This window comes from Agelaius tricolor, unplaced genomic scaffold, assembly GCF_023055355.1.
Source record: "Agelaius tricolor isolate 1412-34295 unplaced genomic scaffold, bAgeTri1.0.p SCAF_4, whole genome shotgun sequence".
Taxonomy (NCBI): domain Eukaryota; kingdom Metazoa; phylum Chordata; class Aves; order Passeriformes; family Icteridae; genus Agelaius; species Agelaius tricolor.
The window spans coordinates 46,140,154-46,167,571 of NW_027269264.1; the positions used below are offsets into that span (position 1 = coordinate 46,140,154).

At 35.7% G+C, this 27,418-nt stretch overlaps 1 protein-coding gene across 1 annotated transcript in view; it reads right to left on the minus strand.

Annotated features, from left to right (window-relative positions):
• Positions 1-27,418, minus strand: part of WDR70 (WD repeat domain 70) — a 125,015-nt gene that overhangs the window by 72,546 nt on the left and 25,051 nt on the right. The window contains exons 6-9 of the mRNA XM_071425521.1: positions 21,318-21,377; positions 15,989-16,122; positions 10,724-10,877; positions 9,312-9,388 (exon numbers count right to left, since the gene is read on the minus strand). Of these exons, the coding sequence (XP_071281622.1) occupies positions 9,312-9,388; positions 10,724-10,877; positions 15,989-16,122; positions 21,318-21,377 (425 nt within the window). The remainder of the gene's footprint in view (positions 1-9,311; positions 9,389-10,723; positions 10,878-15,988; positions 16,123-21,317; positions 21,378-27,418) is intronic.

Consider the following 27,418-nt stretch of genomic DNA (forward strand, 5'->3'; position numbering starts at 1 on the left):
CAAGTATGCTTTTTCCAATTAGCCTTCAAATCTGTGAAGACAGAAGCAGTACTGAAGCTTAAGTTGCAACTAAAATTTGTACAAATATCTTGGTAGTAGCCCTGCAATTGCTATCTTACTGTTCTCAGCAGTTTTCGAAGCTGCAGATGGGTCAGTGTTAACTGTGTTTATTACATATAAAATGTTTCAAATACTGAAGGTGTTAGGACTATTAATACATATTCAAAGCTTGCTTCAATGTTGTACTTTGGGGCTTTTAAACAAAACAAGGACAGCCTATGTAACAAGCTTTATCACTATATTTCTTCAAATACATTATTCAGAAAAAATCTATAAATTCTGCAATTAAGCAAGACAAAATAACTACACTTACACTAAACCACACAAGCCCAAATTCAGCTCTCCACTATGTTTTCATATGCACTGTATTCCTGATATGTAAAAGCATTAAAGAAAAGTAAAAGTATAGCTTAAGTTCTCGAGTTGTCAACAATGCTGTTCCAAGCTTTAGCAGAGTTCAACCAACTCCGGGGTTGTATTCACTTTCAGTGAAATCAGCTTAGGCTGAGCTGCTGTCAACCTGGAGTAAGCAGACAGTATGTAACCTGAAGCTTAGAGTCTATAAATCTAAGGAGAAATGCCATATAATGCCATAAATGCCTATCTTCACAGCCAGTGGAGGTGTCCTTCACAGTGCAGAGCCAAGCAGGCTGGAGATACCAGATCTTCTGCACTCCTGAGAACATACTAAGTATGTGATCTATAATAGGTGACTTGGCTCTTAAGCTTATGGGGCACAGACTTCAATTAAAGAAAAACAGAATCATCTGGGCTGAAGCTCAAGACAAGCTGAACAACATCATGGGAATAACTGATTGTTCCATGGGCAGTGAAACTAACTGCTGGCTATTTTCAGCAGTGCTATTCCAGACCTGCTCAAATCTCTTTTCTGTCAAATTACCAGGTTAAATGCTGTTCTGAGCCTAATAAAAAACTAGAAAACAGCTATCTACGACAGAGAAGTTATTCACTGATAGCTCCCACCTACAGAGACTGAAACAAGGCAGCTAATAGGAGAAGATGAGACAGCAGGCATTCTAGATGCAAACTTAGTTAACAGGATGGAAATAGTCAACATATGAAGACTGAAAGGTAAGCTGAGATAAAAGTCATCACAAAACAGCAGTGTTCACTAAGACACGGCAAATTTCAGAAGTCCCTAGTAGTGTCTAGGACATAACAGCCATCCTAAAGAAAAATCATCTGAACAGCAACGGTTGCAAACAGCAGATACATGATATGCAACCTACTCATCTTTCATTAACTGTATTTTGCTGCTTGAAATTACAAAAAAAGACACAGATAATATTCAGTAAGCAACAATATATGGTTAAAACAAAAGTTAAAAACCATATTACATAGAGCAGAGTAACTTCATATTTGAAATATGCATTTGACAAAAGACTAAGAATTCAATTGTGCCTTAAATACAAAATTCTATTTCTGAAGATTTGAAGCTACTTGACTGAAATAATTAAGACAGATCTGCACTGAAGTTGTCCCTAAATAACTTATCACAGAGGTCAATTTGTGATGGCAGTAAATACTCTCTAGGATACCTTTTAGAGAGTAGGAACCCTAACTTAACTTACTAGAGGATGAGAGAGGAAAGACTTGTGAGAGGAATGCTCTACAGTAAACCAGCTGTTAATCAACCATAACCCAAGCTGCAATGACAGATCATAAAGTTCACGACTGCTAAATTTCAAGTTTGGCTGCGATTCTGCTTCTAAAAGGAAAAAATATATGAGAGTAAGGACACCGAACACCTGTTGCTGGAACATTTAACATCACTGACCTCTCTTGCTTATTCTTACAGCACTACCTATCACATTTGCGATAAGAAAACATCCAAATAACAAAAACAACATTTTCCATTTCCTCTTCCTTCTTTGTTATTACATAGACATCAACTGATATTTTGGAATAATATAAACAAAGAGTTAGTTATGTCTTAAAACACAGGGTATTTTTAAAGGTCACTCTGCTCAGGTGTATTTCTAGAGAATAAAAAACTTTTTAAAGACAAGAATAAAAAACTTTTTAAAAACTTCCTAAATTCCAAACCTTTTTTTCACTTTTAGGCAATGTATAAATGTTGGAATTTCTGTTGCTATCACCCTTAATGCTGCTCTGTACACTAATCCAACATACTGCAGCTAAAATGTAAGATCCTTGCCTTAAGATGAAAGATCCTTATCTTCCAAATAAGCCCAATAATGTGGCAAAGGATCTACAAGAAATACAAAGACAGTGTTGATCACACACTGTATCTGAACCTTATCTAGAATGGCAAGGAGTACATGCAATGGAAAGGGACTGATCTTTCAGGAATAGTTGTTACATATTTAAAGTTCTAGGCAATATATAGCCATAAATGAAAAGAGAGCTTGTGCAAGAAAATGGCTCAAGTGAATATCAATACTGATGAAAGCGTTGTATATATACTTTTAAAACAGTGAAAGGTTGATTATAAATAAATAAATAAATTAATTAATTAGTCTCAAATTCATTAAAATTAAAATTATCTGTAATGCAAACTTGAGAATTACTGCAGTTCCATGGAGAAAACAATTGCTTTTCTATGTTTGTCTTTTAACATAATTTTGTTCTAATCACATGAAATATTGACTAGCTGAAGCACTGAGAATATCAAAATTCCCACATATGAGAATCTCTGCACAACATTTATTCTCATTTAAAAAATGCACTCAAATAAACACCAACTTCAGCTAAATCCCTAGGCTAGTGTTATTCATTCATATACTTACAGTTAATCACCAGATTACTGACAGAACTGACAACTTTCTTACTTCCTTCTGCAATTAAAAGCCAATAAATGCTTAACAACCTGTAAAACCCCCAAAAAATTATTATTCATCTGTAATCTCAGAGTAATTAAACTATTTGTTTAAAATAAGACCAAAAAGAAAACCAAACCTGGCCATAACATAAAAAAAAAAAAAGAGTATAGTGTTACATGTTTCCACAAGCCATCATCTGGAATATTTTCAAGGAAAATAAAATGAAGTGAGCTTACTGAGATGTGTATGTATCCACTAACAACTGCATAAGTGGGCAGGAACTTGTACAAGTTAAGGGGAATTTTCAGACTTATCCCATAACTGCTGTGTCTAGGCTGTGACTCATTTCAGGGTGCAAGCTGACCTGAGAAGATGAGATTTCACAGAGAAGTCTGATGGACCTGTGTCATTTTCTTGTGTAGTTTTTCCTGCATTCAACATTGTGCCCTTGAACAGTGATATAAAACTCACTGAGACTCCCTGCTGGTAACCCGTGTATCTGCAGTCTGAAGTAATAAATTTACTAAAAAGCCTAATAACTGCACATTAGAATATTTTATCATCAAAACCTATTTCTAGGATTTTTTTTAAATGTATAGCATATTTGAATGCCATGCATAAGTCACCTAGGTATAAGAAACAGATCACCTTTCAAAATAATTCATTTACAATAACAATTTTAAGAGCTTTCATTTGCATTACTTTTTAGTTCAGACGACTACTATACTCTTAGTCATGTGAAATCAAAAGTAACTGTCGCATACATATAAAGACTATCCCTAAGTGAGTATTTGAGCTATAGCAAGTTAACATCAAAAGAAATATGGATTTAAAATATTTGAAAAGCATTTACTTAAAAAATATTTAAAATGTGTTACTTTCGTTTGACACAAGACCACTTGCAAATTTTGCTTTTTAACTTCTTTATGCATTATGAAAACTTCTGTTTCAACATGCCACCCAGAAAATGCCATTTTCTTTTCTTACTTTATTTTTAAACTGTATTCAGGTAGCAACCATTCAACTAAAGACAGACAGTGTAAATGCTACAGGAATCAGATAAGATACAATCTACAACTTGCAAATACTCATTCATTTGGTTTATGAATGACTGTTTTCTCTAGAGGAGATATAAATGGTATCTAGAGCCATACAATACAGAATTAGGGTTTAACAGTATATTAACATCCCTCACGTGCTCTCCTGTGTCCTCCTTCAGCCTCAAACCCTGCCATTCAGTGCGCCCCAAGGAGCATGACACAAATGCTTCAACCATTATTTTTAGCATCTTCCAAACTCCTGGAGTATTACTGAAAACCTTTAAATCTTTTCTTGCAAGCATCTTCAAAAAAAATTATGGTTCTGGCAACCAGGTCTGGAGTACACGGCACCTCTCTGCATAGAAATACTCATCATGTGAGTAGAGAAGTCTCTGTTTAAGAGACAGCTATCACCGTGCTTTACTGTTCTGTGTGATGTCCAACACAGATCAAAACCAGCAAAAAGAGAAGATCTTCAGCTTTCCTTCACAGCTGTTAAGAGCATCCCTGGTATCATCTTCCCACATCCATAAAGCATGACCCTCTAAAGGATCCCTTTTTGGTGCTTAGTGTCAGGTGTATACTCCCCCACACATGCCAGTCATGGCAGTTCCTCTTCTCAATGTGTGGATTAAATCACAAGTTGTAGATACATACATAGTATCAACATTCCCTCTTGAAAGTTTCAGAGCAGTCCCTGTACTTAAGGTAATTTACTCTTACACCAATGTCTAGTAAAAATCTTAGAACAAAGCTAACAGTAATCTATGGCCGAATTTCCAGAGCTTGTCTTCACTTTATACAAGATCAGTGGTGCACTCAGAATAAAAGACAAAGAGTAGATGTTTGCACCTTTTCCTCTGATATGCAATATTCTAAAGCTTTTTAATTTCTCCTCTTATGGGTATAGATGGTCTTCTTAAATTATGTGAGAGTGTAATATGTCAAGTTCTATGAACATCAAAACACATTAATGTATCATGTCAGGAATGTCAAAACTGGGTACAGGCAGGTCTCCTGCCTTGTAAAAAGTGTTGGGGTTTTTTGTTTGCTTGGTTTGGTGTTGGTTTTTTTTTGTTTTGTTTTTTGGTTTTGGTTTTTTAGGGGTTTTTTTTGTTTAAAACTATAAACATTCATACCAAAAATCTCTATGCACCAGAGCTATGTAAAGCTAGATTGGGCTTTGTCTCACCACTTGCTTGAGAGAAGACCTTAGCAGTTAACTTATTCACATGAACACCACACAACTCCAGATACAAAACCATTGCAAATGTACTGTACCTTGAGAATCCACACACTACATTATCAACAGTAATGCCACATGAAATTACATCTTAATTTTATTTACTGTCACTGAATAACATAAAGATATAAGAAACATCTGATCATAGGTTCATTTAGCCCTGTATTCAGAGTCTGATCATTACAGTTAATGCCCTTCATTTCACCTTACTATCCACAACTGTCATATAGAAGGTATTATAATGCCTACTGCATTTCCTATCTGTTTATAAGTGCTTGTAAACATGTATTTTTCTCATCCCTTTTTAAACTTGCCTCCATGTTCTCCTGTGACAACACCTTACAGAATAAATCTGAGCAGCACCCAATTTTTCTTTTCTTTTATTAGTTCTAAACTTTACTATATCTACTTTCAAGAAATACCTCTTAGGCTTCAAAGAGGTTTTCAAAAACAACAGTTCCACATTCAGCTTACCTACCATCCTGGACATTTCACAAACTTTGATCACATACTTCCCTACTTAGACCTCTTTTCCCTAGAATAAAAACTGCCAGTCTTTTGGTCTGACCTGAGAAGCCCACAGTCTTCAAAATTCAAGTTTTCTTATAATTATATTGTTTTCTTTGCATGTAACATAAACCAAGTTTTATGCTGGTTTTCAACAGTTTCATCTTTTGGCCAGCATTTAACCAAGTGCAAATCTATTGGCTTGAACAAAAAAGCCACCTTTACAAATTGATGAAATACTGTTCTTTAACACCTAAGGGTCAAGTATAAATACTGAAATAAATGTAAAAAAATTAGACTGACAGATAGATACAGTTACAACATTTAATGACATCCACAACTCATTCTATGCAAAATGTCAAATAAACAGTATTAAATGAAAAAAATCTGGTTTCTAGAATGCTTGGTACAAATTGCATTTACTTAAAATTCAGAAAACCTGTTTCCTTTAAGCAAAACCAATAAAAGTTTAAATTATATCTTGCTGACACAGACCATTTCTCTCTTTAGATTTAAACTCTCTGCCTTGACACGTAAGTACTCTAATGTTACTCTCCGACACAAAATATTCTCTGAGAATACCATTTTAAAGCAATCTTACAGAAGTTATTTTTCCTCATTCAAAAATTACCACCAAAAAGAAGTCAGAAACTCACATGATACTGGTTAAAATAGCTGGTATAATTCCAGCAACTGCTGTCAATTAGAATCATTAAAGTTGGAAAAGATGCTGAAGATCATTGAGTTCAACCATTAACCTAAAACTGCTAGATTCCCCACAAATACATATACCTAATCACTTCCAGGAATGGAAATTTCACCCCTTCCCCTGGGCAGCCTGTTCCAATGCCTGGCCACCCTTTCAGAGAAGAATTTTTTTCTAATTTCCAATCTAAACCTACCTTGGTGCAACTTGAGGCCCATTTCCTCTTGCCCTGTCTCTCGTTACCTGGGAGAAGAGATAGACTGACACCTGGCAACACTCTCCTTTCAGGGAGCTGTAGAGAGTGTTAAGGTCCCCTCTCCCCAGTCTCTTCTTCTCCAGACTTAACTGCAGTTCTCTCCGCTGCTCCTCATCAGACTTTTGCTCCAAATTTAATAATGGAACCTATATTTTCAAAGGTGTGCTACTCACTAACTCAACTCACCTTCACACAACATCGTTAATGAAAATAACACTACGGCTTTTATTTATCTCTTTGAATTAATTATGTTTTCAAAACTGACTAGATAGTGCCATGATCAGATGACCTTCCCTACTCAGCCTTTTTAGCTCTGTAAGCTTGCTCTGGGTCAGCAGTGCCCGGGCAGCCCCGAGGACAAAGCCCATCCCAGAGCATGGAGCCGGGCACAGCCAAAGCCCATCCCAGAGCACGGAGCAGGGCACAGCCAAAGCCCATCCCAGAGCACCGAGCAGGGCACAGCCAAAGCCCATCCCAGAGCACCCAGCAGGGCACAGCCAAAGCCCATCCCAGAGCACCCAGCAGGGCACAGCCAAAGCCCATCCCAGAGCACCCAGCAGGGCACAGCCAAAGCCCATCCCAGAGCACGGAGCAGGGCACAGCCAAAGCCCATCCCAGAGCACCCAGCAGGGCACAGCCAAAGCCCATCCCAGAGCACCGAGCAGGGCACAGCCAAAGCCCATCCCAGAGCACCCAGCAGGGCACAGCCGGCCCAGGGAGGGGATGGGCCTCGCCTGGGGCCTGCTGGGCCCTGCTGGCAGAGAAGGATGGGAAGGTCCTTCCGTGCATCCTGAGGAGGGAATCAGAGCTGGAACCTCCAGTGAGGAGCAGCTGAAGTCTTTGGGCTTGTCCACTTTGGGGAAAAGGAGGCTGAGGTGTGACCTCACTGCTCTCCACAGCTTCCTGAGGAGGGGAAGGGCACAGGGAGGTGCTGAGCTCTTCTCCCTGGCATCCAGGGGCAGGATGCATGGGAATGGTTCAGAGCTGTGCCAGGGAAAGTTCAGACAGGACACTAGGAGGCATTTCTTTACTGAAAAGGTAGTTCCAGACCAACATAGGCTTCCTGGTGATATGGTTGATGGGTGATTTTCCTTAACAACAGGCTTTAACTTCTGGACAGCCCTGAACTGGTCAGAGAGTTGGATATCATTCTAGGTCCCTTCCAACTGGAACTATTCTTTTCAATTCTCATTCACAGCTCCAATCTTAAGATGGATTACTGATTAAACTCAAGAGATTTTAGTTTCTGTTACTTTTAAATTGGCAAAAAAAAACTGTGGCAAAAAAAAACCAACACAGAATAGCGTGTTCAAGCCCTGTGGGGCAAATTAAGCAATACAAATTGTTTATTTTCACAGGACATATCCAAATCCTTGAAAGACCTGTCACTAGCATGAAGCACAATGCAATCAGTTTAAAATACTTTTGTTGCAATTTCAGCCATGTAACATCTGTGAAAATGCAATTATGCAGCCATTTATAGTAGTGTTTATTGGGTTTTCTCTTACTTGTCCAGACCATTTTAATTCACAGCAATTCAAGTATCAGGAGTGTACTGAGGGCATTTTTGGTATATTAGTTAGGGGACTTGATTAGATGGGAAAAATTAGAAATCTTCATCATTTATAGTATCTTAATTTGTTTTTCATGATCTACAAACTACTCAACCTAATAAAGAAACCCTACTAATGTCTAACTGCATTCAAAATATCAACAAACTGTCTAAAGTACTGACTCTAGCATTTAATAATAATTCCTATTATGGAAGTAGTACCTCTCTGCCTAAAACCTGGAACAATATACAGTTTGCTCAAGTGTATTTTTAAAACTTAATTTCCCCATAAAGCACAATGTAGTATTCAGGCTTTTCTCCTTCTGACACGGTCTTATCAGAAACTGTGAATTTTCTCCTTAAAATAATATTTTCATGTACCCATGTAAGTCAGTCCCTTTTAGGGAAAAAAAAAAAGTTATTTAAAGAAATGGATAATTGAAGTCTTCTTTTTACAGTTGACTACTCTACAGATACTTTAGTAGGGAAAATCCTTACTGCCACTCTAGAGTAAAGGAGATTCCATATTTAAAACACCAGTAAAAAATCATTCATGAACCTGCTACTGACAACTGCAGTAACTTAATTAATGCAGATGTCACATGACATTTTGCCATTTGATTCTAACCATGTGATATTTTGCCATTTGCCATTTGATTCTAACCACAAAGATCAAGACTGAAGCCACAAAATAATTTCTAACAGTCTCTTTGACACTTGTCAAACAACACCCATCAATATTCAGTTACACCTAAAGTGAAACTTGTAACTTCAAATTGAAATCCTCCATCTTCCTAGTGAATTCAGTTACATTGAGTTTCTCCACAGGAATTATTTTACTCCAAAGAAATACCAGATAAAGTAAAATTTTGTCCAAGAATTTTTGTAAAAAACAATTAACCAACAACTTTCATGAAATATTATTAAAAATTATTTCAAGTTACAGAACTAAAATAATACAAACAAAATACATTTATTATCTAGAGGCAAAAGGAATATAGTATTTCCTTCCAGATCTCACTATATTAAGTAGTTACTAAAGATTAAAAAGAATTATATTTAAAGTAAATTAAGGCACAGTAAAACACAAGAGCTCAACAAGCCTCCCAAAAAACAGTGAGAAAGATAGACCTTAATACTTACCCATCGTTAGAACATGTCAAAAATTCTTCCTTTATCTTTGGATGCCAACAACCTGAATTGAGCATTGCTGTGTGACCCTAAAGAAATAAACACAGAGGTCTTAAAGGGACTTGCAAGCTGTAAGTCCCTTTAAGGTTTTACAACTTCAAGTCTCTTACAAGGTTTTACAACTTTTACTCCACATCCTTCAAGTGGAATCACATGAAAGCTGAGGCACAAATTTGGACCCTTCTGACTGACATCAGGATGATTTAACAGATTGTATGTACTCCATCCATTTCATCCCTGCTTGTTTTCATCTCTGAATTAGAAAAACCCTTACACTCTTCCACTATTTTTTTTCCTTTCAGAAACAAGCACAGAATCACACTTCTTTTTCTCTTGGGAGAATTGTAATGCAGAGTAAGGATGAAACAACAGGCATCACTACAGTTTCACACAAACTTTTTCAAGAAACAGAAGAGTAACAGAATTAACAGTAACAACAATACTGACACAATAGCCAGTGTCAATCTACACTAGCCAAAGATCCTGTTGGAGAAAACTGAGGAAACAGAATTTTAGAATCAAGAGGGGTTTAATCTCAGATGAGTTTTTCATAAAATACTGAAGTTGCAAATTGACTAGTCAGTTGTTTTCCTTTAAGACAAAAAAACAGAAGGTGAGTGTTTCATGCAAAGTAAGCAATTGCCATTATGATGACTATGAATATAACTACATTACTGGATATATATTGTCCAGTTGGCTTTACTTCTTTGAAGGACAGGCACATGCTCACTGCCTACATTCAAAGAGAAATTTGGAAACTACTCTTGCAATGCTGCAATGACTTCAGTTTGTTTTAGGCACAAATAAGGAGAGAAATACTGAAAAGTTAATGAGGCAATATAACAAGTATTTTAGCATTTTGACTGTTGGACTACAGTATTGTAGACATTTACAAGAGAAAGAAAATCTAAATTATTTTTAAGCAAACTAGAACTAAAGCAGATGTTATTTGATGGTTTTATATATGTATCACCAGCCAAAAGAAATAGTCATCTGACAAGAACAGCTTTAGGCAAAACAGCATTAAGCTTAGTTATTTGGCAATATACTTTACAAGAAATAAGTAAATCAATTTTATCATCAGTCTGAGCTTTAGATTTTATCATTACTTTTTAGGCTTAAGCTATTTTAAAAACTGACCAGAATTTAAATTATCTAGGTAAATAGAAGCATTGTATCAAAGTTTGTGAAAATACAAGGGCAAAGTGGTCAAAACACAACCAACTGTGGTTGAATCACTTCAGAACTATGAATGAACCCTTCTTCATTTGCATTTTTAACTATCATTAAAAATATACACACTTTTGCTTATTAGTGTTACACTCACAGCATGCAAGTAAACAACCTCCAGCTCCCGACTTTACCTTTGTGTTTGTCATATCCACAATGTACTGGTCTCCCTTTATGCATTCCATTACTGGGAAGCCATCTCTGTCAAGAACTTTTGCCTGAGAGTTACCAGAGACAACGAGAATGACATCTCCTGTGCTGCTATACTGTAAAGACTTGATTTGGTGACTACAAAGAAAGAAGAAAGAAAGAAAAAAAAAAGGGGGAGAAATAAACCATTTCAGTTAACATTCCCGTAAACTTACACTAAAACAAAAGTGTCAATGGTGAGAAACCATATTGCAGAAACAGATCTATATACACTCCTATATCAGACAGGCAGGAGGCAGAAAGTCTTTTACTAATGGAATAGTTTTTTATTCTAGTCGTTTGTGTCGTGTTTCTTTTAACCACACATAGCTTATCAAACATGTAAAATGTCATTTCTGGCAAACATATTTCTTTAAGAATGCTATTATAACTCCAATGGAAAAATAGTATGTGTCAGATTTAACTACCTAGAGATGAAAATTCTTTTTCATCTTCCCAAAAGTAGAATGTGGAATTACAGTAATCTGTAAATTACTATAACGGGATGTTGTAGTCATGCATAAAACTTCATTGTACCTCACATAGCAGGATATTAGTCATAGGTCAGCATTCTTGAATCTTTTTTTGTGGTTGGGGCTTTAATTTCATCAAACTTTAGGATAAAGCTAAATAATACCATCAGCCTTGGAAACATGACAATAGATAACCATCTGTCTAGTTTACTATGTCTTAGGTGACTGTTCATTTGTTTTAACAGTGTTCTCACATACATGTTTCATTGATTGAGAAAACCTGCGGCAGAAACCATGGAATAATAGTATCGAGATGACAAAGATGAATTGAAAGTGCAAAGCTGACTGATGAATGAAAAGCCCAATTCCAGCTTCAGCATATTATCTCAGCAACTTGAATTATTAACAAATTTGATGGCTCTTGTTCTATCTGAAGCAGATATCCCTTTGATTCCCTATACTTCATTATAAGGATAGCAAAGAATGCAAAGCAGTCTATCCACTTCACACCTGCCAGAATTTATATCCCAGCACATTAACAGAATGTGCAAAGTAACATTACTTTATATTAATACTTCACCTGTGCCTCTAGATTAATCTCAAGTACAAGACTGGAACACATTTGCCAGCTAGACTTGGATTCTCATGGCATCCAAAGTATTCCCAAAGAAATCTTCTTATTGCTTAAGAACATTACTATGTGCATTCAAATCCTAGCACCTTTCAGGAAACTACCTTTTAACACTATTTCCCATTAGTGACGTTAACACTCAGATGACCAAAAAAACCAACTGTGCAACTTCTAACTTAATATTTCAGCATTTCAGTTCTTATACAGTACTGACTTCACATAATTTTCTCAGCAGTAGCTATTATCTATTAAATCTGTCCTCAAACCATGACTTACTACATGAAACACTTAAAATATTGTAATACTTCAAAAGTTCTTCATTGATCATAGTAATGTAAACTAAGCTTAAGTTTCTTATTCAAAAATGTTTGGCAAAAATGATTACATTACAATTCAAAAGCTAAAAATTGCTTCAAGCACCCTATTATGTAATACCAACTGGCAGCCAAATTGGACTGAGTATTATAAGCTGATTTTTAATAGAAAGGAGACATTCAAATCTGTGAATTTCCAAAATAGATCACAGTCAATGTCTGAATAAACATCCTCAAGAGAAAAAAATGGATACTTTCTTAGAAAAGAAGATGGCCAGCCACATTAAGCTCAGAGGAAGCACTGAAAGAAATTACAGGAAATTACAGAAATAATATGTAAATGCTAGAATATTCTCTGCAGACAGCTGATAAACCTAGACTAAAGAATGCATCAGATTCAGTTTTTGCAGAACAAACACCTTAGGAATTAAAAATTTTTTCTCAGTTGTACTTCCAAGCTCTCTTGTCCAATCATATGACTCATACAAAATATTCCTAAGCCCCACCTGAATACTGTATACAGAACGAAGTACTCATTAAGTTATATGCCTCATACTCTAATGCTGAAATTGGCAAAAGAAAACAGCCAACATCTCCAAAGCACTATTCTGCACTTATCACAGTTGAAATGTAAAAATAAAAAGTAAACATTTAAAAACCAGTCTAAAACATATTTTCCCTTGATGCATGTCTCATGCATGAAAAGGATCTGACCACTACGTAATAACAAACAGCTCAGAAGTAAAATCTGATTTCTGAAAGAATCCACAATACATAAATGGCCACAGTGTCTTCTGAAAAAAAAAAACCCAACCTGTTTTCAGACAACAAAATACTAAAAGTCAAACTACAGGCATTAATACTATTAACACTGCAGTGTTCATAATTCAAACAATATCATCTCATTGCTTCTCAGTAGTTCTTTATCAGCATGTCTGAACAAAGTTTTCTTTTGTCTTAAAATTTCTCCCAGTAAGGAAAGCAACTGATTTTAGAGCAACTAGCACAATAACAAATTATTTATCAAAAACATAACAAATTATTTATCAAATCAGTCTTGTGAAAATATTAGCTTTAGGGAAAAGATTTCCATGACTTTTACCTAATGAAAAAAAACCTAAACCCATACCTTCTTGACTGTGCAATGTGACTTCTAAAATCATGTCTAAAAATTGCTTCTATAAGTAGAGTATTTGCAAAGTCACAGAAGTTACCACTTTTCTGATGTTTACTGGAACATGACCAAAAGTGAGGCTCTACAAAGGCAGTTCTTTAGGAAAACACTTTTGGTTCTTATTAATGTTATAGCAAAAGTCTTGGGAAACTTATAAAAACAGTTCCTTTTAATAGCATTAATATGAGTAATTTTGGTTTAAAACTGCCAAATGTGCACAGCACTTTGTACCAGGACCTGCAGAACAGAGCTACATACATGGGTAGAATCATGACACACAAATATTTTCTACACACATAAAAGCTTTGCCTTACACTTCTTTTGGCTTTAACACTAAGGTATGGCTTGAAAGTACTAGCTTTTTGTCAGGCTGGAGGTTTTTTTTCAGTTTACATCACAAATCCAAGGAGAAATTAAGAGAGTAACCTGATATTATGCTACAAAATGGAGCCTTGACAATACAGAATTGATCTCAGGCCCCTTCATTTTTAAAATGAAATTAAATTTATGGCTCCAGATCTGGATTTCTGCTAACACCTAATGTTTCCATACCAGAACTCCTCAGAATTCTTTGAAATTCAAGTCTGTGAATGCTAATAGCCCTTCAATAATAAACTTCACAGTGAAAAAGTAATATAAGAACATATATACACCTGGACACAAGTTATATAATATTCCTTATAGTGTTCACCAGCTTGTCTCAACATAAGCATGAAAGAACTAGAAGTTGAATCTTTTTACCAGACAGAGATATAGTTCCAGTTTTATGTTTAGAAAAAGATAGAGAAGTTATATTTGAATAATAAGTTTTTGAGCCCCCAAAATTAGTTCATGGGACTTGCACCATAAATGTAATTTCCAAACTTCACACCAGTCAAGTCTATTTTTAATATTACTTCATGTTTATGTTTTAAATACTTTATTTATACATCAATGTACTCAAATCACAAGGATTTCACAAAGAATATTTATATAAAAATACTTGTGAGATCCTTGCAGCGCACTAAATTAACAGTGTCAAGAATAACAAGTATTTTAAGTTTATATTTTACAATTAGTTTTTTGCTAAAAGGAGCTTACCAATTTATCTGCAAGTTATCCCTGAAATAGAGCATTAACATATATTCTACTTGTGATTTTTCTACAATATTTATGTTTTACACCATTATTAGTAAGTACTACTAAATTTGAATGCACTCTTCTGCTAAACTTGAAAATGCTTCATTAAAATAATTTCCCACTGTGGGAGTAAAGACAGTCAGCTCTTTCTGCTCAGTGATACCAGAGGAAGGACAATACCAATTATATCCTGTTAACTAATCATGTAAATGAAACTCATACCAGAAAAGTCTGAACATGTCACTTTACATGTGAAAACACTTACCTTTTTTAAAATTTATTTATTTATTTATTTATTTATTTATTTATTCATTCTTAAGTGGCATGTTTACTTAGTTATGTTTTCAAAGTAAATGTATCATTTGTCAGCTTATTCTAAGAAGTCAAGGTCTGTCTAAGAGATTGGAATTGCATAATGCATTAAAGCACACTTTTTATTTTTCCAATTTATCACACTTCAGACCAACAGTAGAATTCCTTTCTATTTTGTTCCTGTTAACAGTCCTAACTTCTCATCTTTCATTATCTAGATTTTTGGCATATCTGTAGTCAGTTATACGCATTCTAGCTTTCCAAACTGACTGAAACTCAAGTGTAGATTTTTAAGATAGTAATGGTTAAAAATAGACATTCTAAGTACGACTTACTCTGTGTATCATAAATTTCAATCCCTTTTTTAATCACACAAAAGTACCTTATAAACTGTACCACATAAGCCAGACATCAGAAAGTACCTTGCTAAAACCATTGTGTTTTATTTTATGCAATATATTTTTCAGAAAGCTCAGTGTGCACTACTGAAGCAGTTCTTTATTCCAGTTCTCTGGAATAATTAAATGAACTCACTTCACTTACTTTTCTAATTACCAGTGAACAATGGGGATAGTATGGAAAATAACTCTCTAAAAATGGTTCCTGCATTTTCTTTTCAATTTGTAGATATAGAAACATAGAAATAAACGTAAATAAGTGTATTTTTTTCTTTAAGAAAGACACTATTTCACACTATGTTGTTATTCAGCGATCACTGCAATGCAAAGGACCAGTGGTTTCTGAAACAGAGGACTTTGTGAAAATTAAATAAATTACTCTTCCCTTCAGAAATCCTGGCAGGAACTAGAGAGGCTCCCCACAAAGGGGTCAATTGTTTTAACTTGCTTCTTCTCTTAATTAGTTTTATGTAAGCAGAATCCATATAGAAAGTGTATTCTAATAATGTTAGCTACAACTATGATAGTCAACTTGTCTTTGAGTCAACTTCTCTCCTTTTCTGATGTGCTATTAACAATTGCATTGGCAAATCCACCTGTAGCTTTCTAAAACGGGAAAAGATGCAAGTCCCTGCAAAAAGCAGGAAAATAAATAACCAGCCAAGTTCTTAGGTTCACATTCCTTGGTATTCAAGAGCCTTTTAAACAAGCTTTCTTACAAGGCTTTTGTGCATTCTACCAGGAGCTTGACATGAAACATAAAGTGCAAAAGGCGGCCTTCGTGCCTACCATTCACAAGGCTGGAGTGACCGAAAAGCTTGGAGAGAGGCATCCATTCCAGCAAAATCCCAAAATTTTACATCATAATCATATCCACCAGTTATCAAACGAGCACCTGAAGGATCCAATCCCAAAGCAGAAACCTGTAAAGAAAAAAAAATTATAATCTTAATCATTCAAGCTTTTTTACTTTTTCCACAATTCTTCAGGGTGTCACCAAGATATAAAATGCTACTAATGTTAAAAAAAAACCAAACCCAAGCTTCAAACAACACAGAGCACTGGTTTCTTACTAAAATATCTTAGCTATATTTTCATTTTGAAATTTCACTACCTTGAATAAAGTGTTAAAGTACTTTTGAAGCAGTAGTAAGAATGGAAGTAACAAATACATCCTCTGAATAAACCACAGAAGACAGCTGAGAAAGAAATGGTTTACAGTGTTTACTTCCTAATCATCTCATTGCAAAATGTGGCTAAGTGTTTCTATGAAGAAAATTGTACTCTAGACTTCTATCAAAAGTACAAACAATATTTCCAGCAAGGTAACAAAATGGTGTTTAACATTCACCAGTTTAAGATTCTAAGTTTATTTAAAACAGCTCTTGTGCATATATACATTGCTTAGTTAAATTTCTCTTCTAAAAAAGGAAAATAAGAATAAATTGGGGTATAAAATTGATTTTTTTTTTAATCACGGATTTTACAAATATAATACTGTAACAAAACAGGTCAAAATAACTTAAAACCAATTTCTTTTATATACAAAACCAGCTTCTCTGAGCTATTAGAAATTCTGAGGAAAGAATGCTTATGCTTATTATTCTCATCTGTTATTCTCAAATCACAGATCAATTAAAATGGAAATTTTACTGAAAATCTATTTTAATTCTCTATTTGAAGAATGGTAATGTTCTATAGTACAATAAATAGTATTTCATATACTAAAACAACCAGTAGTGTTCAAATCACTACATGGAGAAATAAGGTAACAGAAGGCATATCACTAGAAATTGAATAACTATTTAAAATCATTTACCTTCATAATTATTTCTTTTCCTTTCAAATTTGTAAAAATATCATATTTACTACTATGGTTTCAAATATTATTGTAAGATTAGCTGGACAAAATGCTAAATTAATTTAGATACCAAGAGATTAATTCTAAAAAAATTAAGTTATCTACATAAGAGAATGATGAAAAGTTCTATCAAAAAACATAAAACTACAGTATTTTTGGAATGACTCAAAATTACACCTAATATGAAATGTTAAAATGCCTGAAGAAGTTTTCATTAAAAGACAAAATGCATATGGAATTCATGCTTACGTTTTAATGGAGCCCATGGGTAAAACCTAGACTATAACCAGCAGATTACTTTTAACAAAAACAAAACAAAAACATGGGTCATCCCACATTTATAAGATAGATAATCATCACACTGAAAGACCCTTTCAGTAAAAAGAAAGACAGTCTCCAAGACAATAAACTAGTAGTAGTAGTACTAGTACTAGTACTAGTAGTAGCAATGACAATGGTTATGATAATGATAATGATAACATTCTATAAAATGTCAGGAAAAGCATTTGAAGCAATAAACCAGGAAATTAAATTCTGAAGGAAAAACAATCCACCAAGAATATATGACTTATCCAAAACCATGTGGAAAAAAACCCCCAAATCGAACAAACACACTGGATACAGAATAAAAGGCAAAAAACCCTTCATTTCTGAGTGGAGGGTAACGCCTGAGAATAATGTCATGACTACAGGTTAGCAAAACCAAATTTCTTCAGGGAAGAAAACAACTCAGGGAATTACTTTCAGATGTCTAAACCAGTATTAAAAATTCTAGATATGGACGTACAAAACCACCAAGAATTTTACACAGAAGATGCTTACCTATATGTATCTTCTTTACACATATACATGAGAAGTACTGACAGGAACAATGATTTAATGCAGACACACAGTAATACCACCAAAAAAAAAGTTGTCTCAAAGATATATCAGTCTACTACTGTACTTTTTTTTCAAAGCTTTAGTATACATCTATATCCACTGTGTTATGGACACTTTTAAAACCTATGTAAACTGTTGAATAGTTCCCACAGAAAATATTTTAAAGCATGGAAACAAGTTCATGAAAAAAGTAACCTACAGAAAACAATTGTCCCAATAAAACAGCCTGTATGAACAAAATTTATTCTTTAAGATGGACAATTTGCTTCCCTAGAATTTATATTTCCTTACATGAATTAGTATGGGCTTCTTTTGAGTTTTGTTTTTCCAGTTCAAGGAGAAAAAGTTCACTTTGCAATTCCTTATTTTATCAAAGACTCATTTTTAGTCATCTTCTCCTTCAGGTTCCCACTGCTGCTGACCAGCTCTGTGCTGGACACTTTAAGCATCACCTCCTAAGGCAGGAACAGGCTATTCCCCAATGCTGGAAATCAAGCAGGTGAGGCAGAAGCCTGGCTTGGCTGAGCAGGGATTTTCTCTATGAAGTAAGGGAAAAAGAAAGGTATATGCCCAGTGGAAGCGAAGTCAGGTGACATAGGAAGAATACAGAGATGCTGCTTACTACTGCAGGGAGAAAATCTGTGCAGGCAAAGCTCAGTTGGAGTTGGAGCTACCCAGAACCATGGAGGAAAACAAGAACTTTTTTTTTTTCAAGAATATTAATGGTTAAAGGCAGTGCAGAAATAATATCAGCCCATTACAGGATAAGGATGCATACTTCACAAAGAGGTCAGAGACAAAGCAAATGTTTAAAGCTTTCTTTGCCTCTGTCTTTTGACGGGGAGGGTCAAAACAATGACTGTGAAAATTATCCCAGCCAATCCTGAAATTGAGCAGGATCTGCTGCCCTAAGTGGATCCCTACATCAGGCCATAGAGCCTGATGAGATTCATCTGAGAATCCTCAAAGAGCTGGCTGATGTTATGCCAAAGCCTTTCCTGATGACTTTCAGGCAGTCTTGGGAACATGGAGAGGTCCCAGCTGACTGGAAACTGACAAAAGTGGTCCCAGTTTTCAACAAGGGCAAGAAGAAGGACAACGCTGTCATCAGTCACCACCAGCACGGCCTCATGAGAGGAAAGTCTTACTTATCAAACCTGATTTCCTTTTAAAACAAAGTAAGCCATCTAGTTAATCAATGGATGCCACTTGATGTGATCTTTTTGGATATAAGTAAATCGTGCATCTCTCGCAGAGATGTAATCCTACATCTACTCTTATATCTCTCACAGAGTCCTTCTTGATGAAATGTATTAGGAAAAGGTCCTTCACCCAGAGGGTGGCTGGGCACTGGAAAAGGCTCGCCCTGGAAGCTGTCACAGCAGTTGACAGAGTTCAAGAAGTGTCTGGACAATGCTCTTGGGTACACGGTGTGACTCTTGGGAATGGTGCTATGTGGGGCCAGGAGGTAAACTTGTTCATTTTTGTGAGTCTCTTTCCAACTCAGGAAAGTCTGTGATTCTGTAACACAGGTGCCTCACAGTATTTCAAATATACAATGCCCTAGTATAGCCAAGTGGCTGAAAATAGTACTTTCAAGAAAACCAAGATGTGGCAGAAACGATGATACTATTCACCAGGCAACTGACTCCTCCTTAATCTAAATGTTCTGCTGTAATTCAGAACATTTCTAGAAAGAATATACCCCTTTTACAACTTAAATGGAAATTCTGAACATTAGCCATTTCATTAATGATTTCTGACATGCAGAAAACTGGGCATATCCAGATTAATCAGAATACTCAAGTGTTCTATTCAGTAACTTCTATATGAGGGAGCGGTTGTGAAATGAGATATTAGAAAGCACATATTTAATATTCTTTTTCATACCCACCTATATATCAAAAGTATCATGAGAAATAAATAATATATATGAAGTTTCATTGGGAACAGTAATTCCTATTACAGTGTACAAGCAGTACAACTGGGAAATTAATCAGTTTTCTGGGAAGACTCTCTAGCTTGGGAAATCTTTCCTGAGATTTCTCAGCTGCACAGGAATAGAGTCATCATCAAATCCACATTCACTAGATTGAAGAGGTACAGATGGGATAAATAAGCTTAGCTGAAATACAGTATACTGTATGAACATAATGAGGAGACTGTAGAAACATTAGGGCAAAATACCAAAATCAAGATATGAAGTTACTCCCATCTTTATGTGTCTAAGGTCAGGGGTAAATGGTTTCACTGTTCTAAAACAAACAAAAAAACCCCCAAAAAGACAGCCCTCCTACAGAAGAGATATTTTTTTCAATATGTTTAATTTACTGCGTCCAGTCTAATCCAACTGTGCTATATATATCCCACACTACAATTCACCTCTGTTCAAGGTGATGACAGCTGCATTCTCCTGCAGTCAAAATATCTCAGAAGTCTTCCAGAACTGTAACTTCCACTTAACAAGGCCTTTTAGTTAGAAATAACATGAGCTTACTCTTTAAGAAGCCATGAAAAGATTTACTGGTTTAATATAGAAAAAATATAAATCAAAAAAAATTACCTAACAAAGTTTGTTAGGACGTGTATTCAAGAAATTTACTGCAGAAGCAGGTGGTGTCACATGTAAAATGGGAAACTGATTTGCACTAGTACACTACTCTGCAAAATCTAGTATCCATAGAAATTAATATGCAAAGCAGTTGCATGCATTGTGTGCAGAAAAATCCACTCTATTTTGTTTAATGTTGTGCAATGCATTTTTTACAGGTCAATCAGCCCACAAAAACAATTGAATTTATACTGGAAGATGTGATTATACAGAGATAGAAATACATAGAGCAAAGAAAGATACTTCAAGGTTTGATTGTGGTTCTTTCAAAAAAAGCAAAGGAGCAGTAGTGAAGATAAAAACTGGAAAAGATGCAGTGAAAGACAAGGAAGAACAAGATCTCAAGAAACTGAGAATGGTGTATAAATAAAAGACTGAAGTAAAATGAAGTACTTGGCTGCAAAGAAGTCGTTGGCAATAACATTCTCCTTTAAACCCATGACCAAAGAAAGGTCTAGATTAGACCCATGTCTACATATCAGGAAGGTCTATCCTAGAAGAAAAGCTCTAACAATTACAGAGAACATACTTGATGACAATGACACTACAGTTGAGTCAAATGGAGCCATAGTTAGGCTATTACAAGAAATTGAAGAGGTAGTCATGAAACACACTTTCAATTGCACTAAGAAAAGAGACCAACTAAAATAACAAATCAAGGAAAAATATGCTTCTTGAACTTTAGCTGATAAGTATTTGTTAACCTATTTCACAGACTGGCACAGTTTAGAAAAGCATGAAGAGTTGAAAACGTTATCACTTACTGTCTTTGTTCCATGCTGGAGTGTAATTTCATGAGAATCTGGGATTTTCTTGACAGGGTTCTGGAAAAAAAGAAAATTCACCTCTGTGAAAACACTGCTATCCCAAAAAAACACACTAATGCAATATATATGTAAAAGTAAGAAGTCTTCCATCACACCAGTTGTAACATGAGGAGAAGAAATGTGAAAATCATAAACCAGAGACTGATTTCACATTTTTATTTGCATGATAAAAATATGATAAATAATTGTTTTTAAAATATGACACCATCTTAAGACTAAAACACAAAAATATTTTCTTTTTTTTTCTCTTCGGAAGATATTAGTTCACACAGACAGAAATGTAATGGAAGTACTCAAGTACTTTTGAACAAATTTCTACAAAGGTCTACAATGTGAATCATTACCCTCAAAATGCTTCTTTATCTGGCACCACTCCAGTTTCCCAAAGCAGGCACTATCTATCCTCTTGATGTCTAACATCTTTGCTATAATTTTCTGTCGCTAAGTATGATTTTAAAATAATTTTAGGCACATTTTATACTACACAATTAAGCTCCTGTCTTATCCATCTCTGCCAATCCCTTCACTATTTTTCATGCTTCACAGAAACATCTCTATAGCATCAGGCTGATTGCCTTCACACTTTTTTAATCTTCTTTATCAGTTCCATCTTTTATTTCTCTGATAAAACTGAAACTTTTATTATCTTTGGTTTAGCCACACCTACCCTTCTTCTAACTTTACTTAAACTACAAGGCAGTACACTTAGATTAGACATTATTCTTTACTTTGAAGGTTCTTAGGCACTGGCACAGGTTGCCCAGAGAAGCTGTGGATGTTTCATTCCTGGAAATGTTCCAGGTCATGTTGGATAATGCTCCGAGCGACTCAGTCTAGTGGAAGGTGCTTCTGCCCATGGCAGGGGGGTTGAAATGAGATGGTCTTTAAGGGGGGGAGGACATGGAGGCTGTGCATGTGCTTTCATAATTTGTCTTCCAGAGCAACCCCTTTGCTCACTGAAGCCCAACTGGGAAGCAGCAAGACATTCCCTGCTAACAGGAAGTAGAAAATAAATCCTCTGCTTTCCCTTGTTTCCATGTTAAGACTTCACTTTTACTTCATTAAGCTGCCTTTATCTCGATCCATGCAATTTTTCTCCATCTTCCTCTCTTCTCCCACTCCATCCTGCTGAGGATGGAGTGATAAAGCAGCTTGGTGGGCATCCAGCCAAGGTCAGCCCACCAAAAGGTAACAGTAATGGTTTACCAATAACTACACAACAACCTAAAAGGCATAGCCCACATGGAACCAAGTGACACTTTCACAGATTCTGTGGTTTAGAAGCTGAGAAACATTTGTAGCTCAAAATTCACAAGTGAAGCTGTGATTATGAAAATGAGTTTATTATTCAAGGGACACTATAAAGCACACAGACAAAGGTATAATTATAATACAAATTAAGTTTCCAATGTTCCATCATTCCCTACACTATAAACTGATATTCGTTGTTCTTGGAATGCAAAAAACTGCTCAACAGCCATTGCCTGCACTTGTCATCCAAGTACATTCCATAAAACCCCAAATGTGAAAAGCGAACAATTTCCAAGATTCATCCACAACATACATCACACACAATAAAAGATGTACTATTTTTGTGAATCAAAGGCTTTCACAGAAACTTGCTGCATTCTTACCTTAATCACCGCCTGGTTGCTTTTCTTATTGGAATATTATAGAGTTCTCCAGTTCATGTAACTTACCACAAAGGTTGGTATTGTATGTCTATATTGTGTCAGCATTGAATTTTATTTTCAGAGGGTATCTTAACTACTTTGAGAGGTCTTTCAGTAAGTCAAAGAAAAAATAATTTATTAATAAACAAAATTATCTAGAAAAAAATTACTTTATTTTAATTACTAGCTCCCTCAGGTGACAAGAATTAAGTCCCCCTTTTTATGAGAAGAGTGAAGCACTAACATGAAAACATTTTTGCCTTACACCACACTCACATTGAACAGTATTCTAGCTACTCATTTTAGGGAAGAAAAACAGACAGGAATATATTCTGCCACCTGATAAATCAAACATTCTGAGCGTAAAAGTCAGACACTTGGCAACTGCTACTGGTGCTAAGCTCTGCAGGGTCCAAGGGATGCCTGACAGTTAAAGTAACTGTTTAGACTATTCAAAACAAAAATTAAGATAACAACATCCAGGAACGCATCTTGGCATAACATCTTAAAATTAGCTAAATATTTACAAAAAACCAAGGTGGCTTATTCTATTTTAGTTAACCATGAACTTCCTAAATAACTCAGAATGCTGTATTTCTAATGTGCTACAGCACATACCTATATGCACACAAGATAATCAGATGCAACTACCAGCACTACTGCACTTTTCCAATTATTACCCTTCAAAGAATAATGAATTAAATCCTTTTTTTTCACACTTCGAAAGGGAAATACAGCTAATACATTTAGGCTGATTTGAACATCTGGATATCATGTACACTGGAATATTACTGTAAGTGTGGAAAAAAAAGACAAGATAGAGTTTGCCTGAAATGTACCTGCACTTCCAGATCTTCAGCTATTGTTTGGATTTGAGATGTTAACTTTACACTATATGATTTCACTAATATTGTTCTGCAAAAGTTGTATAGTGATTAAAACTACAGGAGATAAAATCTTTTTACACCAGGATTTCTGGGGTGGTTTTTGTTGTTGCTGTTGTTGTTTTCTTTTAAAGCCCAGTAGGAAAAGATAATATTTTAAATTTCTGCTTCAGCAGAAACAGAGGAAAATAGTTATGGTGTTGACATATCTCCTAATACTTTTACAAAAATTCCCAATTCCATGGCTGACGTAAGATTAATATATATTAAATCTGTGAAACAGACTATTCTACACGTTCACAGGTTTTTGTCAAAATGAACAGTTTTACCTTAAAAGCAATTTCTGCAAAGGGGACATTGTAAATCAGCACCACATCTGCAGTATGGAGTTTCAATTTTTTCAGGGAATTTCAACCCTAGCTGAGTTTATACTCCTGGGCCTAACAACAATCTTCTATTTACTGAACCACTTTCAATAAATATTGTGGATTTTTTCCCCTTGTTCCTTTTGGGAGCTTCCTTATTCTCAAACAATACTCAGAAAATATGCCACTAGCAACCAGAGGTTGAAACTAGATTAGTCTCCCCAGAATGTCTCAAGAAAAATCAGACAAAAACAAAAAATCAAATAAACCAAAATTACTCACTTTTTCATGGCCCAACCAGAGAAGGGAAAAATGGCACATTTATGCCTAAAAAGAACCTCTACTGTTCCTTTTCCAGAGGTTTGTATATAAATGGAAATTGTATTTTATGACAGAGATTTGCAAACTATAGGAAATCTTTCACACATCAGGCCTTTAAATAGGAACTTTTCTGGGTACCTACAATACTATAATTTACAGAGAAAAACCATTTCTTTTTTCTCTGTGTTTGCAATTGCCTTCTTTCAGAACTTCAAGATCATATGCTGCCCTGGAAAAAATCTGGATAGCTCCTTTGTTCCCAGTTCTGTCCTGAAACACTGGCTTCCTGAAAACTTGCAACTATCTATCATTTGTGAGAGCAGATATGGCATAGTATGGAGAAAAAAAATGCAAAACTATAGCTGGTTGAACTAAAAGGTGAGCACTTTCCTTGTCTTGAGCAAGAGAAAAGGTTAAAGAGAGCCTTTAAATTGATCAGTGAGCTGGAGCACTTCTCTTGTGAGGACAGGCTGGGAGCATTGCTCAGCCTGGAGAAGAGAAGGCTCTGGGGAAACATTATTCCTGTATCTGAAGGGGGCCTCAAAAAAGCTGGAGGGACTTACCACAAGGACATGTAGCATTAGGACATAGGGCAGTAGGTTTAAACTGAGAAAGAGGGTAGGTTTTGATTAGAGATTACGAAGAAATTCTTTACTGTGAGGGTGGTGAGGTACTAGCGCAGGTTGCTGACAGAAGCTGTGGATGCCCGGTCCCTGAAGTTTTTTAGACCAGCCTGGATGGGGCGCTGAGCAACCTGGTTTAGTCGCAGGGACATTGGAATGAAATGGTCTTTAAGGTCCCTTTCAATCCGAACCATTCAATATTTCTAAGTGATTCTACTATACTAAAAACCCCCTTCTGCTCCAAGTGTACATACACCCTGCTCTTTCAGGCCTCTGGTTTGATATACTCCACAGGGAAGATGCTGTCTGTTCATGGGCAGGAACGATGAGAAGGAGGCAAGAGCTACACTTCACAGATATTTCTCCATTTCTGGTGAAAATGCAGGTTTTGCAGAACAAGTATCACAAAGGTGGTCTGACACAGATGATTACTGCCTTATTTGAAGAGAGATGGAAATGACTGGAATACTAAATAGAGAGCAGGAATAGCTGGTTCAAGTGGAAAGGGAACAACAAACCCTAGCAACAAACAGTAATGCAAGTACCAGCATCTACTTAAGAACTTAGCTCCCCACAAAAAAGGTCCCCCTACAGAAGGCCATGTTTTAATCATTCAAAACTCAGGCCTTCTGGCAATTTAGAAAAAAGGACTTCTTATTTTTGTGCCTGTTGTTTAAATACATAATGTCCATGTTTTCTTGCAAGTTTTTTTAAAGCTTATTCTCTTCCCATCCAAAATTACTGATTTGCATGGAAAAGCAAATGTCACACTGCTGACAGGCAAGATGAGGAGCGCAGGAAAATTTGAGACCCTTTGAAAGACTTTTATTTTGTACACCAGCATACAGACTGACAAGGCTGAAATCTGTCTTTTGATCAGATACCAGCATATTTACCCCTCTGTTATTTTCTTCAGCAAAGCATTCAAAACCGTAAATGCAATTAAGAAAGTTAAGCAAGATGACAGGAAAGAGTTAAAAATAGAAATGTAATATCTTCTTATAAAAATGTTCATACTTAAAACATTTTTAGGACAAAAATATGGGCGGACAACTCATCAACAATCACAACAGAAAGGACTGGATATCTGACACAGTAATTCCCAAAGCAGACAGTTACAACAGCACAAGCTCTTCACAAAACCATGGAATGGTCAGTGTTGGAAGGGACCTCTGGAGATCATCCAGTCCAACCCCCTTGCCAAGGCAGGGTCACCTGGAGCAGGTGACACAGAAATTCAACCAGGTGGGTTTTGAATATCTCCATAGAGGGAGACTCCATGGGCACCCTGTAACATTCAGACAGATAAAATACCACAGAAAACCAGTGAATTCTGGAGAAAAGCCACTGTTTATCGTGATCACCAAAGAAATCTGGTCCAAGTGCTGCAGTATCTAGGCACAACCATATGTTAATACGAATAGCAGAAGGCTTCAACTCATGCTTGTTATTGCTTGTCTGTATCAAAATGTGTTTGGTTTACAGGTCAAGTATTCCCTCTCACACATCACTTCAAATACACCCTAAACTCTTTTTTTCAGTGTAAAGAAGTTCTAGAAGTCCATAAAACTTCAGAGGGGATACTTGCATAACCTTCTTGCATTGGAATTAACCTCAGGCCCACAAAAAAGCAGGTTTTCCCCTTCTACCTCACATCCAACTTCAATGTGCAAGTGAAGGAAATTAAGAGACTATTTTAGTGATGATGAACAGAGAGAACAGAACCCTGTTCTGTTCTTCAATATTAAGTCTGAAACATTATTTGAAGATAAAAGGAGGTTAAGGGGAGTATTTCACAAATCTGGAAGAAAACATCCCTCATTCCTCTTTTCAAACTAGATAAATGTTTTCAGCTGTTAGGCACCCAGATGTATTTTCCATGACAGCAGTGAAAGGTGAAGGCAGTAGTAAGTGTTCTAATTTCTTTTTTTCTGTTCTTTTTTAAACCTGTTTTTCAAACAAACACACAGTGATGTCATGTTTTGTTCCACAATCATGCACTGATATAAACCACACTACTTGTAAAATGGGCAAGTTTACCAAGTCACAATTTTTCACTCTTTTCCTCTGTAAACTAAACTGAAAATAAATGTGTAAGATATACACTAAGGTTGCACAAGTGAACACTCAAGAGAAAGACAAAGTATGAAAAATTACAATATAAGAGATGGG